Here is a 16496-nt window from a genome sequence, read left to right as displayed (position 1 = left end):
CAGCCCTGTGAGCTAAGAATGGTTTTTATTCTTTTAAAGGGTTGTTTAAAAAACAAAAAAGAATATATAGCAGAGACTTGTGTGCCTCGTTAATTTTAAGATGTTTACTACCTGGCCCTTTACACAAAAGGGCTGACCTCTGATGATACATGCTTACCTATGCACGTCTGTACGTTGAGTGACTTTGGGAGGATACACAAAACACCATTGCTGCTGTTGCCGGGGTGGGGAGTGGGGGGGTTCATCTTACTTTTATTCTTTACCCTCCTGTCCAGTTTAAATTTCTTCACTATGTGCTTGTACTACATATTCATAGATATATGTGTTTTATCATCAAAAAATAGCTGCAGGGCCTCCCTGGTGGCGCAGTGGTTGAGAGTCCGCCTGCCGATGCAGGGGATACGGGTTCGTGCCCCGATCTGGGAGGATCCCATATGCCGCGGAGCGGCTGGGCCCGTGAGCCATGGCCGCTGGGCCTGCGCGTCCGGAGCCTGTGCTCCGCAACGGGAGAGGCCACGACAGTGAGAGGCCCGCATACCGCAAAAAGAAAAAAAAAAAAAAAAATAGCTGCAGACCAGAGGAAAGAGCTGTCAGGAGCAGTTAGCCTTTAGCGCCCATTGACTGGGAGGGTTGGTGGCCCCCAGGGTGAGCATGTTGGTGATTCTGTTTTGTGCTCCACCCTTAGGTGTTTAGAGACCATCTTTGAGGAACCTAAGGAACGGAATGGTACGCTCATCTCAATCAGCCAACAGAAGAGGAAGCGAGTTCTGGAGTTTCAGGATTTCACAGTCCCACGGAAGAGGAGGGCTCGCGGTAAGGTCAAGGTGGCAGGCAGCTTTACCCGGGCCCAGAAGGCAGCGCTGCAGAGTCAAGAGCTGGATGCTCTGTTGATACAGAAACTGATGGAACTGGAGACCTTCTTTGCCAAGGAAGAGGAGGAGCAGGAGCGGTCGTCCGGTTGTTGAGAAGCAATTCAGGTGGGGGGGTCTCAACTTTAGACTTTCCCGGCCTCCTTGGAAGAGGTTGCCTAATTTTGCCCTACTGCCCAAACCACTCAAAATGCAGACTATGGATTTTTACCTATTTCAAGGTGCAGCCTTTTTAGGAACTGGTGAAAGAGGGTCCTCTAACTTGTACTGCTGAGTATAGAACCTCAGGAACGCTCCCTTTCTCCTGGAAATGGTCCTGAATGATGTCGGCCTCCTCCCCACACTCTCTGCCATCCACGGAGGAGGACACCACATACCTTCAGTAACACTAGGTTTCCAAGGACTCACAGCATTTGCACGTCCATGTGAAAGTTCCGCATCGTTTACGGTGGTGCTAGACCAAGATTATTTAGACACGTGGCCTAGGGAGGGGGACCTGGCGTCCTGTCCCATGTGGTCTCACTGGCTCATTTCAGTAGTTGAGGAAAGATGAGCTTCTGTGTTTTCTGATCCTTTGAGCCCATCTGTCCAGAACCGGGGTGGGGTGTGTGTGTGTGTGTCTGTGTGTGTATGTGTGTCTGTGTGTGTGGCTTTTCCCCATCATTTTCTCCCCTCTGTGACTGTGGGTCACTAGTGCCAGAGGAGCCCGTCCAGGCCCCATTCGAAGTAAGTTGCACTTTTTAATGTGGTGGTGTTGGTTATTTTCATTTGTTTTATTTCCCTTTTTTTTTCATTATTGCTGCATGTTTGGAGCCTTTAAATGTGATTTTTAAAGGAGTTTTTTAAGACATCAAGGAGAAAGACAGTACACGTCTTCAGAACACACGACAGGCATTTGACCTGGTTTGTCGGTGCGTGGTGTGGGGCGGCTGAGAGCCGTTTTCCCGTTGACGTGTTCAAGCAGCCCCTTCCCCGCCTCCAGCTCCTAGTGCGACTCATTTCTCATCTGGGTTCTCATTCTTGCTTGAGTAGTTGTATTTATTTTAATGACGGAAGTAAGAGCAGGTCTCTCCCCCAGTCATTTAAAAAGTTGGAAGCTTGGGTGCGGTTTTCGTGGGTTTCATCTGAAGTGGTGGTCCATGACAAAGGCATCCACGATGGCTCAGGTGGTGATGAAGCCCACCCAGAGCGTTCGCAGCTGCCAGAGCAGCCCGCCCCATAGTGGGGAGGAGGACAGTCTGGGGTCACGAAGTTCCATGGCCAGCCCTCTTGGAGGGCAGCTCACTGTACTCTGGGCTCCTGCGTCAGACCTACTGGAAGTTTGGTACAATGCCAGACAAAAGTCTCTGGGTTTCTCCGTTTCTGCCTGCGGCAGTCTGTGGGCAGAGGACCAGAAGCGTGCTGTGTGAGGCCACAAGCCCGGAGGTTTCATTCCTTTCCCACTTAAGGCCTGTGTGCCCTTGCCTTGCTTCCCCTCCTCCCCTTCCCTTGTGTTTTATCTTTTCTCTCTCTCTCTCTCTCTCAAAACAAGAGTGCAGAGAATTAACATTCCTTGGCTGGTGAGTGGGATGCTAAGCCCAGCCTCAGGACACTGGTCACCTCTCCCATCCTCCCCGGAGCCACTGCCATGGAGCAGCGCCAATGGGAACTGTCAAAGCTCCAGAGACATTTTCGAGTCAGTCTGTGAGAGGAGTGAGTGGTGCCGTCCTGGATCATGTCTCCTGGGTCCCTTTGGTTTTCCCGTCTGTCGGGATGGGAGCATGGGGTGGGGGTGGGGGTTTCTATGTGCCTTGCCTCTGCAGGTTGACAGTCTTTGCCACACTGGAGCAGAAAAACTGACAGTGCGAGAAAAACCAAGTGCCACGTCTGTCTTGTAGGCCCAGTGCCTCAGACAGAGCATTTAGTAAGTGAAATACACACCTGGTGATCCACGGAGGCTTCTGAGGCCACAGCCACGTAGCATTAGAGGGGAGCCCAGCTTCCGCACCAGCTCTGAACAGTGCACACCAGATGCTGCCATTGTGCATTCACTTTGCCCAGACTGTGTAGATACGACCTGTATTTCCCCTCAATACCTCTCCCTTCCTGGGACAGGGTCCTTAGACACAAATGCTTCTCTCTGTCTTTTTGCTTAAGGGAGTGGGATGAGTTTGTGCCCTTGTACAAATGTTTTTAGGAAGTTCCTGCTGCACAGCTTGCAAACTCCCAGCAAATCTACAGAGCCCTGTTTGCCAGCTCCATTGCCAGTGTAGACGGGTCTGCAGCGTGGCAAGCGTGGCAGACTGAAGTTGACGTGGGTGCAGCTGTGGCCTCACCAACATTACGGAGATACAATTTCAAGTTTACCCATTGCAGGAGTGGCACTTCTCAGGGCCAGGAGCAATGATTTGGAACGTTGGCGTTTGGAATGGGGGCTTGGAGGAAGTGGAGACCTGGGTTCCTTCCTTGTCCTGGGAACATAGGAAAAAGCTCTGCTGAGGCCAACCCTCTCCTTGTAATTCTTGGCTTGCATCTGGCCAAGGCCCTTCCTCATTCCAAAGTTAAGAAGGGGCCCCCACTGCAAACTTGAAATTGCTTACCTGAAGTTGCCACATAGGGTTCTAACCGTGCTCAGCCACACCTGTCTTAACATCCATTTTTACCATTGGCCTAGCCAGCTGCAGTGCTGTCTGTGGTCCTCGGAGCCAGCCACCTGCCCATAGCTACAGGAGGTCTGGTTCTGGGGTGGGAGTTGGTACAGTTTCTGAGTATGGGGACTTACCACCCAAAGACACTTAGTGTTTTTAATATGGGAAAGAGAGGAGAAATCTCAGGTCCAATCAGGGTTCTGCACCTCAGCTTTCCACTGAAACTTTCAACTATAGTGTTTTCCATCTGTCAGTTTTAGCTATATTTGCCCCCCTCACCTTCCCCCTCTTCTTTTGGTTTCCTTTCTAGCTTCATTTCTCTATTAATTAAATGTACCTCATCACCTGTTCAAGCAGATTATGTCCACTTTTTTTTACTGACCTTATTCTAAGAGCTACAGCTGAGGGAGGTACAGTGGAGAGACATACAGCGTTTGCCTTACTCGGAGCCTGAAGAGCTCAGAAACTCATGCTGTGAATCCTGAAACAGCGCTCCTCCAAAAGCTGTGAAAATCATGACGCTTTGTCACAATTTTGCCTGAAAGGGTCTTTTGCGCGAGTGCCAGAGCCAACCTGAGGCAGATTCCAGATCCCACCCTCTGGGCATGATCCTCCCCCTGTGGCTGGTTCCCTGTCCGCCAGGCTAAGGGCTGCACAGGACTGGTGCTGCCGGTCCAAGGCTTGGTGCGGCCTGATGGAACGCAGAGCCAGTGCTCCGTCTCCAGGCTGGGATTTCATCTCATAATCAATGTACATCAAGATCCGCGAAAGACCAACTTTTAGACGGTGGTACTTTTCTCCCATTCCCTGGGGGCAGAGTATGCAGTTGGTGCTTTCTTTAATTCCCTTGTGTTTTGTTTCTGTAAGCTTCCCCCACCCCGGTATCATGGAAAGGACCTCTGAAACACCACATCGTGGGCGGCTGTATCCAAAGTCTTTAAGTAGTTGGCCAGAGGTGCGGAGTATCCTTTCCTGGATTCATGCGAGGGAAGGGCTCCTTGCCACGACTGAACTTCCTGTATAAAAAGCTGGCTGGGAAGAAGGCTTAATTTACTGAAATCAAAGTTTAGTACTATCATCTAGCCATAAATTGATCAGCAAAGGCTATTTATTTTTATTGTGAAGTGAGGGTCCCCGCATAGCCTGCCATCTAGCACAGCACTCTTTCAGATTGGATGCTTGGTCATTTTGTGTCTCCACGAGCCCCTCTCTGGTGCTGAATCGGATTTTAATTCTTGGCAAGAGGCCTCAGCATCTCCTTGGGCTGGTCTAGGCCAGTAAATAGCTGCCTGAAGTGTTTGTATATTATCATGGTCAATAGTTCAGTGAAATTTGTACATTTTTGGTAACATTGGCATACATGATGCCCCTGCAGTTCCTTTTCTGTTTGGTAGTTTGTGACTCTAAAATTCCCACTGTTATGTGTGTTAATTTATGAAAATAAAAAGGAATTTTTTTTTTGGAAAAACCTTTCAAATAACTCTCAAGGCTGTTATTTTATTCTTACGACTTCATAATAAGTTAAAATTCTACCTGTAATGTCATGAGGTTGCTGTTGTTGGTTTTTAATAAAACATTCCAAAGTTATATATATCGCACAAGCATTTTCCCTTCCAAAGCGATCACCATTTTCTGAGGACTGCGCTGTGCTTGGAACATGTGTAGAGCTCCACCTCTGGGTGGCCTTCCAAGACTGTCGTGGAGCTTTTAAAATTTACTCAGGTGGCAGATCATCTCTTGTGAGGGACTTTGGTATTTGGAAACAGCGAAGACTCACTCAGACGAGTCACACCCAATTAAGTTGGGTAGGGATGCCGAGCCAGTATTCTAGGTGTGATTTTTGAATAGTGTTTATTTTCTCACATGGCTGAGAAATGAAAAAGCAATAATAAATTCAGGTCAATGGGGCTTCCCTGGTGGTGCAGTGGTTAAGAATCCGCCTGCCAATGCAGGGGACACGAGTTTGAACCCTGGTCCGGGAAGATCCCACATGCCGTGGAGCAACTGGGCCCGTGTGCCACAACTACTGAGCCCGTGAGCCACAGCTACTGAAACCCACACTCCTAGAGCCTGTGCTCCACAGCAAGAGAAGCCACCACAATGAGAAGCCCGTGCACTGAAACAGTAGCCCCTGCTCACCGCAACTAGAGAAAGCCTGTGCTCAGCAACAGACCCAACGCAGCCAAAAATAAATTAATTTTTAAAAATTCAGGTCAGGGGGCTTCCCCAGTGGCGCAGTGGTTGAGAGTCCGCCTGCCGATGCAGGGGATACGGGTTCGTGCCCCGGTCCGGGAGGATCCCACGTACCGCGGAGCGGCTGGGCCCGTGAGCCATGGCCGCTGAGCCTGTGCTCCGCAACGGGAGAGGCCACAGCAGCGAGAGGCCCGCGTACCGCAAAAAAAAAAAAATTAAGGTCAAAATGTCAAATATTAGCAACATCTGGAATGAGAGCTTAGCTTGCTGAGGAGGCTACTTGGGAGAGTATAAATATGGTGGAGTACATTCATTTACTTTTTTTTTTTTTTTTTTGCCGTACGCGGGCCTCTCACTGTTGTGGCTTCTCCCGTTGCCGGGCACAGGCTCCAGACGCGCAGGCCCAGCTGCTCCGCAGCATGTGGGATCTTCCCGGACCAGGGCACGAACCCCATGTACCCTGCGTCGGCAGGCGGACTCTCAACCACTGCGCCACCAGGGAAGCCCTATTCATTTACTTTTTAAAAGGTCTTAAAAAAATAAAAAGGTCTTGCCTTTTATCTCATATCCTTCCCAGCTGTACATGAGGTTAGGTTGTGAGTCCTCTGATTCTCAACTCTTTGTTTAACCAGTGGAAACTGGTGAAAGATTGACAAAACAAGGCTGTTTAACACCACGCCTACGTGTTCCAGAAAGAAGTGAGATTCCTGAGGATGTTCTTCCTCTGTCCAGAGGGAAAGCAGTGCCCAATGTCCCTTCCTGGCCTTCTTCCAATTCTTGGATTTCTACAGTCAAGACCTCTCTCTGTCCTCCTGCCTGGCAGCTGTGTTTCTGCTGCTTAGGTTTCACAATTACCTGGAGAAGAATCCTCTCTACAATTTTTCTTCCTTTAGGAGGAAGAGGCCAATGATCACCTACGGCCCTGTCATTCCTCTAGCACCCTCATCACAGTATCTTAGCCTTGGTAGGGCCTCCTGAGAGTAAGAGGTCCAAACCGATGGGAGAATCCTCCACCGTGACCTGTCCTCTTCACATGATGGAGACCTCATTTCTTCAGTTCCTTCTGCGACTTCTCTTGAGAAGTGTTCTAGAAAACTCCCAATACTTCAAGCAACTTTCAGGGTCACCGGTGAGTCTAACATCCTCCTCAAACTTACAGCGTCTTCTCCCTCCTTGCTGTCAGCCGGTGCTTCTGCTTCCGCGTTTTCCTGAGGTGGAAGCCGTTTGTATAGGACTTCCATGCGGACCCTTTTTGCAGTTCCTTGGCCAGCGCAGGCATGGTCCTCCCTATGATATGTTCACCCAGCGTCCTCTGTGCCCAGAGGGCTCTTCTCCCACATGGCCACATGGTTCCCGCAGGCACTGTTCAGATCTCTGCCTTCTCAGATGACTCTTCCTAAAAGTGTATCTCCCCCCACCCCACATCCTCCTTCTGATGCTTTATTTTTCTTTTTTTCTTTTTCTTTTTTTTTTTCAGGCCGCCTCTGCAGCCTGCGGGATCTTAGTTCCCCGACCAGGGATCAAACCCGTGCCCCCTGCATTGGGAGCATGGAGTCTTAACCAATGGACCGCCAGGGAACTCCCCGATGCTTTATTTTTGAGGCTCCTCTCTGGTCCCTCCTGTGACCCCTCAGGCACCTAAAACAGTGCCTGGTATAAGTCGTAGGGGCTCAGTAAATACTTGATGGGTGAATGAATGGCCGCCTTCATTAACAGACCCTGTTGCTTGACAGAACGGCCGAGGTCCTCTTCATCCTGCCGATTCTGAGTATTTGAAGACCTCGTAATTCCCCTCCCTTCAATTACTCTTCAAAGGACCAGTCGCAGGTGAACTGGGAGCTTTTCTGGTGCAGCCACACCCACTGCTGACCTCGCGCCGTCTGATTGGCTGTAGCTCACAGGTGGGGCGGGGCCAGTCGAGGAGTTACCACCTCCTGAGAGATCTACCTGGAAGGTAGGTCCGCGCGGCCCAACCTAGAGCCTGCATCCCTGCCTCTGGGCACGGGCATGCTGGGATGCTGAGGGTGGAGGCTCATGTGGATAAGAATCGTCTTGAGAATCTTTCTCCCTTTTGCATTTTCATTTCAGATTTTGGGAGAGGGTAAAATGGTCTGGAAGAGTACAAACTCGGCGGCAAATAACCCAGGTGCTGCAGCAGACAATGAGATTTTCCCCTACTGCTGCCAGCCTAAGTGATCTTTGTAAAATACAACTTCGCACTTGTCAGAACCATTCCCCTAAAATCCTTCTGCGGGTTCCCCTCGCCCCCACATAAGGATAGTAACTCAGCGTTTGTTGAGCTCTGACCAAGTGCCAAGGATTCTGTGTTTATTACCTTCTTGAATCCTCACAACAACTTGATGAGGTAGATGTTGTCTTTAATCCCCACTTTGTAGATGAGGAAACTGAGGCTTAAAGACATTAATTGGCCGCGCCTGTGTGGTAAGTGTTAGAGCCCAGGTCTATTCCTGCCCCCAGGATCTGCTCTAGCAAACCAGACACCTCCCCCGACACCTGCCTCTCCAGCTCGGCTTCCCACAGGCGCTCCACACTCTGAATTTCCTCTAGTTCCTCAAATCCTCCATGCTGTCTCTTGCCTTGAAGCTTTTGCACAAAAGCTATACCGTCAGCTGCAAATATTCTTTCTCTCACCCCTTCACTTGACTGCCTCCATGTCTTCAGATCTCTGGAGGTTTTCCCCACCTGTTCCCTCTCCCGCTCCCTTCCCTGTCAGGCAGACTTCTTAGCTGCTCCCTCAGCCCACACACCCCCACCCTCTGAACTGCCTGCTCTAACTTCCGCACCCCACACCACCCTGTGAGCTTCCGGAGAAGCCCCACCGACTACATTTATCTGAGTACAGGTCACGCACCACAGTTAGGTCTTCAGCACAGCTTTGGAACAACTTTCACAATGTTCTCTAAGAGGCCGGACGCTGGAGGTGAGGCCCCCGTGAACCCGCCGCCTTCCTTACAGTCTCCTTTTCCTATCTGCAGCTCCTTATGGGTGTGTTTGTTTCCATCGCTGCTTCTTCCTTTTCTCCCAACTTCTCTCCTTCCCTCTTTCTTTGTCCAGTACCTCTCCCTTCTCCTCATTAGACACAATCTAGAACTGATTTATTATTTTAAAATTTTATAGAACAGAATCCCAAATCAGGCACATATTGCCTTAAAATCATAGAACTTTATAGCTGGAAAGAGGCCTTAAAGCTTTGATATATAAATATTTTACATACACACAGACACATATATGTATATATTCTTAAAATTTAAGAGGGTTGGAACATGTGCATGTGTATACATATATATGCATATATATATATACACACGTCCACGCTTATATATATACTTAAAATGTAAGGGGTTGTATCTTGATATCTTTTAATTTGTTTTGTTGCTGTTCACTGTTGAAAAGTGTTGATGACCTTCCCCTGCAGAATTGTGCTCGGGATTTCTATAGGAAGTTTCTGTGCCCACAACCTATGTGGAGCCTCAGATATGAGATGAGGTGCTGAAAGCCATGACCTCCACTGCTGTGGACTGGCTAGGTACTTGCTTGTCCCTTTGCCTCCTCTGAACTCGTCAGCAAGCCTTCCCTGGCCTTTTCCACAAGGATTCCCAGTTCTCCAAAGCCCTCTGTGTCTTTCTCCACCAGGACAGTTAACCTGATCCAGATTCCTCTGATTCCAATCTGAATTCTTGGTAGTAACTGAATGTCAAAGAGCATAAATCATCCTATGGAGATACTTTTCCCTTTTGGTAAATTATATCCAAACCCTGTCCTTTATGTTTTTTTGTGCGGCTGTGGCCGGCCCCCATCTCTGATGCCAGGAGAGGCCCCCAGGGAGGTGCTCTAGACCACAGTTGAGCCAGCTTTCTCTATGAAGGGTCAGATAGTAAATATTTCAGGCTTTGCAAGCCATATGATCTTTCTTGCAGCTACTCATCTCTGTGGTTGTAGCAGGAAAGCAGCTGTAGGTGATATATGAACAAATAAGTGTGGCTGTGTTCCAATATTTACAAAACAGGCAGTGACACCTAGTTTGCCAACCTTCACTCTGGAGGATAAGCGTCTCTACTTGTACTCAGGAAACTCCTCCCCCTAGGATTTTACCAGGGGACTCACCAATCTAATGCGTTTCTAAATGAGATGACTTAAAGGAAAAATGAGATGAAACAAAATCTGTCAGCACATGAAATCCATATACTTACCCTGACCAAAGAAGACCACTGTCAACACAGAAGTAGCTGGAAGCCTCTAGTCTAGTGCATGTCAAAGGGCTGCTGGGAGGTAGCCAGGGGAGTCTGGAGCAGAGGGTTCCATCTGACCATGGCAAATTCCCTGGAATCTATCTCAAGCAGCTGCACTGTTTCCTCCTCCTTTTAATACAACTAGGACCTGGTGTAACAGTAGGTGTGCTGGAAAGAAAAGGGTCATGTCCCTCACCGTACATCGAGCCTGGGCTTTAAAAGGATCATTCCAGAAATGGCCTCTGGAAAACAAAAGTAGAAAACTGTTTTTTCAAAACTTGCTTGGCTACAGTACAAGTCAGAGAGAAAATGGAAAAGTTTTCATGGAACAAACTAATAAAAAAAAAAAAGGAAAAACAATAAATCAGTAGTTTTGGGTTTTGGTTTTCCCAGATATTTTCTTTTTCTTGATGTATAATTTACCCACTGGAGAATGCACAGAACTAACATTTATTATTTGATGAGGTCTGACAAATGTATACCCATGTAACCACCACCCAGATATTTCCATTGCCCCAGAAAGTTCCCTCAGGCACCTTCCAGTTAATTGCTCCTGCCTTGAGGAAGGCAACTATTCAGAATTCTATCCCTCTAATATTATAGTTTTGCCCCCTCTTAAATTTCATAGCACTGCAACCAGACAGTGTTACTCTATGGATGTCTGACTTATTTTGCTCAATGTAATGTTTTTGAGATTCATCCTCCTTGTTGCAAGTCCTGTGAGTTTGTTCATTTTGTTGCACAGTCACATTCCATTGTATGAACACACCATGATTTGTTCGTCCATAGTCTCGCCTGCTGATGGACATTTGTGTTGTTTCCAGTTTGGGCATCTTATGAACACAGCTGCTATGTACATCCTCATGAAAACAAAATCTAATAGAATGAAGTATAACAATGTCATCACAAAAGGCTGGAAGAGAATAAATGGAATTTAAATGTTCTAAGGTGCTTGCATTGACCAGGAATGAATAAAAGTATAGGCATACCTCAGAGATATTGGGCATTGGGTTCCAGACCACCGCAATAAAGCTAATATTTCAATAAAGTGAGTTGCACATGGTTTTTTTTTGTTTCCCAGTGCATATAAAGTTATGTTTATGCTATACTTTAGCCTATTAAGTGTGCAATATCATTACATCTAAAAATATACACACCTTTATTTATTTATTTATTGCTAAAATGTGCTAACCATCATCTGAGTCCTCAGCGAGTGATAATCTTTTTGCAATAGTAACGTCACAGGACACTGATCACAGATCACCATAACAAATATAATAATAATGAAAAAGTTAGAAACATTGTGAGAATTACCAAAATATGACACAGAGGTGCAAAGTGAGCAAATGCTTTTGGGAAAATCGTGCCAGTAGATTTGCTAGACAGAGGGTTGCCACAAACATTCAATTTGTAAAAAACCACAATATCTGTGAAGCACAATAAAGCAAAGTGCAATAAAATGAGTATGCCAGTACTAAGTTACATACCATATTTTTGGTTGTAAACAGTCAGAGATGGAGAGATTTATCAGGTCCATGGATTGGGAGGCTCAATATTGTTAAAATATCAATTCTCCTCAAATTGATCTCTCGTTTCAACACAGTCCCAATCAAAATCTCACCAGGCATTTTGCTAAAATTGACCAACTGATTCTAAATTTTTTATGGAAATGCAAAGGACCTATAAAAGCCAAAATAATCTTGAAAGAGAAGAACAAAGTTGAAGAATCCATGCTACCTGACTTCAAGACTTATAATTAAAGCAACCGTAATTAAGATAAATCAGTGGAACAAATGGAAATCTTTGGAACCCAGAAATAGACCCATGCATGGATGTTCAGTTGATTTTGACAAAGAGGTCATGCAATTCAATGGGGAAAGGAAAGTCTTTTCAGCAATAGTAGTGGAACAACTGGATAAGTGTATGGTGAAATGAACCTAACTTCATACACATGAATCAGTTTGAGATGAAAGTAACAGTCCAATTCTCTCTCATAAAGTAGATACAAAAATCCTAAACAGAATATTAGCAAATTGAATCCAGTGATAGATAAAAAGGATAATACACAATAACCAGCAATGTCAGGTTGATTTAACAAACGAAAATCAATCAATGGACAACTGGATGGCCACAGGCAAAGGATGAAGTTGGATCTTTACCTCACACCATATACAAAACTCTTTTAAACTTTAAAACTCTTAGATGAAAACGTGGTATAATCTTCATGACCTTGGATTTGGCAAAGGATTCTTAGTTATGACACCAAAAGCACAATCAACAAAGGAAAAAATAAATGAGATTTCATCAAAATTAACCTTTTTTGCTTCAAAGGACACCATCAAGAAATGAAAAGACAACCTAAAGAATGGGAGAAAATACTTGCAAATCATATATATGATAAGGGAATTGTATCTAGAATATATAAAGAACACTTACAACTCAATAATAAAAAGATAAATAACCCAATTTAAAAACAGGCAAAGAATCTGAATAGATATTTCTACAAGGAAGATATGCAAATGACCAATAAGCACATGAACAATTTCTCAACAGCATTAGTTATCAGAGAAATACAAATCAAAACCACAATGAAACACCACTTCATACCCATTAGATTGGATATAATGATAGTAATTTTGAAAAGAGAGAAAATAACAAGTGTTGGTGAGGATGTGGAGAAATTGGAACCTTCATACACTACTGGTGGGAATGTAAAATGGGGCAGCCACTTTGGAAGACCATCTGTCAGTTCCTCAAACAATTAAACTATACAACCCAGCAATTCCACTCCTAGGTATACACAGAAGAGAAGTGAAGTTATATGCCTATACAATAAACTGTATATGAATGTTTATAGCAGCATTTTTCATAATTGCTAAAAGGCGGAAATGACTCAAATGTCCATAGCTATGACTGGATAAAGGAATGTGGTCTATCCGTATAATGGAATACTATTTAATCATAAAAAGGAATGAAGTACTGATACATGTTACAACATGGACAAACCCTGAAAATATGCTAAGTGAAAGAAGCCAGTTAAAAAAGTCCACATATTATATGATTCCATTCATATGAAAATGCAGAATAGAGAAACCTATAGGGACAGAAAGATTATTCCGATTTCTCCACATCCTCATCAACACTTGTTATTAACTGCTTTGTGTGTGTGTGTGTGTTGAAATATAATAAAATTTACCATTTTAACCTTTTAATTCATTTTTAACTTAATGTATAATTCAGTGTCATTCAGTACATTCACATGTTGAACAACCATCACCACTATCCATTTCCAGATCTTAATCATCATCTCAAACAGAAACTCTGTACCCATCCCCCTTCCCTGTCCTCTCAGCCTCTGGTAACCTTTATTCTAATTTTTGTGTTTATCAATATGCCTATTCTAAGCACTTCATATAAGTGGAATTAAACAATATGTGTCCTTTTGTGTTTGGCTAATTTTACTTACCATAATGTTTTCAAAGTTTATTCCTGTTGTAGCATGTAACAGTACTTCATACATGCTCTTATAGCTGAATAATATTCTATTACATGGATATATCACATTTTGTTTATTCATCTATTGAACCACTTTCTGGCTGTTGTGAATAATGTTGCTATGAACATTGGTGTACAAGTCTCTATTTGAGTCCCCGCTTTCATTCTTTTAGATTATACCTAGGTGCTGGATCATATGATAATTCTGTGTTTAACTTTTTGAGGAACAACCGAATTGTTTTGCACAGTCATTTTACATTGTTACCAGCAATGCAAAAGTGTTCCAATTTTTCCAAATCTTTGCCAACACTTGTCACTTGTTATTTTCCTTTTTCTTTTTTGATAATAGCCATCCTAATCGGTGTGAAGTTGATATCTCATTGTGCTTTTGATGTGCATTTCCCTAATGATTAGTGATGTTGAGCATCTTTTATTGGTCATTTGTGTATTATTTTTGGAGAAATGTCTGTTCAAGTCCTTTGCCTATTTTTGAATTTGGTTATTTGTTTTTTTGTTGAATTTTAGGAATTATTTATATATTCTGGATACCAGACGCTTATCAGATATATTGTTGGTGACTATTTTCTCCCATTCTCAGGGTTGTCTTTTCACTTTTGTTGACAGTGTCCTTTGATGCACAAAACTTTTTAATTTTGATGAAATACAATTTATCTTATTTTGTTGTTGCCTGTGCTTTCGGCGTAATATCCAAGAAATCATTGCTGAATTCAATGTCATGAAAATTTCCCTTATGTTTTAAGAGTTTTATAGTTGTAGTTCTTAGCTTTAGGTCTTTGATCCATTTTGAGTTAATTTTTTTTTTTTTTTTGCGGTATGCGGGCCTCTCACTGTTGTGGCCTCCCCCGTTGCGGAGCACAGGCTCCGGACGCGCAGGCTCCGGACGCGCAGGCTCAGCGGCAATGGCTCACGGGCCCAGCCGCTCCGCGGCATATGGGATCCTCCCAGACCGGGGCACGAACCCGTATCCCCTGCATCGGCAGGCGGACTCTCAACCACTTGCGCCACCAGGGAGGCCCTTGAGTTAATTTTTGTATATGGTGTAAAGTAAGGGTCCACTTCATTCTTTTGCATGTGAATATCCAATTTCCCCAAATGCATTTCATTTTGAAATAATCTCCCCCTCCCATTTTTTCTTCCCCCTGGTTTTGAGTTACTACTCTCAATTGAATAGTAAAACCAATTCTATACTTTTTCTTTTTCCTCCTCTTCAGACTTTTGAAAACCATAGAGGGAAGTGTCTCCTCTCCAATAGGAAATCTGATGCCGGTTAGGCTCCCTGTAGGCCCGGTATGCCCTAGTTGAGCTTAAATAACCATGTAGAAATAATTGCAGGTACCAGGCAACATACCCCTCCTCCTGTGTCAAACGCCTGGTGAAGACAAGTGCTATTAGCAGCTTAGGGGAGAAAAAAGAGGAGCTGTATTCCTTCAGTTTGGGGACCTATACTCAGCCAGATTCTAGGCAAAGGGCTTAAAAGGAAGGATGTTAGATCATGGGTTTTGAAATCAGAGATGTATGTTCAAATTCTAGCTTTTCTCCTTTATAGCTGTGTGCCCTTGAGCATTCTAATGGTTAACTTTCCTGAGCTCTGTTTTCTCTATCTTTAAAATGAGAATAGGGCTTTCCTGGTGGCGCAGTGGTTGAGAGTCCGCCTGCCGGTGCAGGGGACGTGGGTTCGTGCCCCGGTCTGGGAGGATCCCACGTGCCGCGGAGCGGCTGGGCCCGTGAGCCATGGCCGCTGGGCCTGCGCGTCCGGAGCCTGTGCTCCACTAAGGGAGGGGCCGCAGCGGTGAGAGGTCCGCGTACCGCCAAAAAAAAAAAAATGAGAATAATTCTCAGGGCTGGCTGGCGGTCTCTAGTCTCTGCCCACTAAAAAAAAAAAAAAAAAAAACTGATACTACTGAAAAGTCTATTTTCCCTTAAATCTGAAGATCAGGAATCTTTGCAGGAGCAAGTGCTATCACACCCGGCACCTCGTTCGACGACTAATTGCACTTCTAGGTGATCCAAGACCTCTGGTCTCTGGACTCCCAGATAGTACAGCGATGGGAGGTAAAAATGAGACACCATGCATGCTAAGTCATCAGCACAGAGCCTGGCACTTAGGAAGCGCTTAGTCAATGGTAGCTGAGTTGTGGACGCTCTCAGTTTCCCCATCCGTAAAATGAACGATTTAGCTCAGTTGATCCATTCTCGGACCTTGGGTGAATCAGATTTTCCAGGCACATGCAGAAATGCACGTCAGAGAGAAAAAGGAGAACTGGCAACGCTGTGCCCAGGTCCAGGTTTAGCACTGTAAGCACCGCCACCGGCGGCACATATCCGACCTAGCCCATTAGCTGCCGGAAGTGTCAGGCGGAGGGTGCCCGGAGCAGCCGGGGGAGGAGCTTAGACAGCTCCGCCCTCACACGCTCCGCGTTCTTCATTGGCCCTGTGAGTTCGAGGCTTGTGACGTCACGCGCGTGCGATCAGCGTGTAAAAGGGGGCGCGTCCCGCCGAGAAGCTGGAGACAAGATGGCGGCGTCCGTGGGGCCAGGTTGTTTGAGGTTGCTGCGCGGAGTTGCGCCGTGGCGGAGCAGGTACAGCTGCTTGGGGACCTGCCGGGGGTGGCCCGGGCCAAAGTGGGGTCTGGAGAGAGGAGTTGTTTCTCTGTCGCGGGCTCGCCCTGAGGAGAGCTCGAGTGGAGACGTAGGCACTCACCTTAACTTGGAGCTCTCGAGCAGGTGCGACTGCCGCCGCGTAGGGCGTTCCGCGTCTGGCCTAAGCGCTCTCTCCTTGCCCTTTCCACAAGGGACAAAAAACAAAGATATAAACAGAAAGACCCAACCAGTGAAATAGGCTGTGTGCCCGCCACTTACAGCCGAGGCAGGGCTGGACGCCTCTTTCTCAGGGATTCGTGTTGCTGGGAGGGGCGGCGTGATGTGGGAAGAGCACTGGACTGGGAGTCGGGCGGCTTTCACTTCGTATTCTTGGTCTTTGAAGCGAGAGGGTTGGACTCGGTTATCTCAAAATCGTCCATGATGGAAATGGGGTCTTAGTTA

General features: G+C 45.9%; 2 protein-coding genes across 5 annotated transcripts in view; both read left to right on the top strand.

The window, feature by feature from the left end:
- Positions 1-4956, top strand: part of PRR14L (proline rich 14 like) — a 58286-nt gene extending 53330 nt beyond the window's left edge. For 2 of the 3 annotated variants that reach the window (XM_060118511.1, XM_060118510.1), the window contains one exon: positions 686-4956. In XM_060118511.1, coding sequence (XP_059974494.1) covers positions 686-965 — 280 coding nt within the window. In that variant the 3' untranslated portion in view covers positions 966-4956. The remainder of the gene's footprint in view (positions 1-685) is intronic. The other variant, XM_060118513.1, reaches the window with a different exon arrangement.
- A 10993-nt stretch (positions 4957-15949) lies between these two features.
- Positions 15950-16496, top strand: part of PISD (phosphatidylserine decarboxylase) — a 37625-nt gene continuing 37078 nt past the window's right edge. For both annotated transcript variants that reach the window (XM_060119514.1, XM_060119512.1), the window contains exon 1: positions 15950-16034. In XM_060119514.1, coding sequence (XP_059975497.1) covers positions 15970-16034 — 65 coding nt within the window. In that variant the 5' untranslated portion in view covers positions 15950-15969. The remainder of the gene's footprint in view (positions 16035-16496) is intronic.

Source organism: Mesoplodon densirostris, chromosome 15, assembly GCF_025265405.1.
Source record: "Mesoplodon densirostris isolate mMesDen1 chromosome 15, mMesDen1 primary haplotype, whole genome shotgun sequence".
Lineage (NCBI taxonomy): Eukaryota > Metazoa > Chordata > Mammalia > Artiodactyla > Ziphiidae > Mesoplodon > Mesoplodon densirostris.
This window is presented reverse-complemented; position numbering and strand designations above follow the sequence as displayed.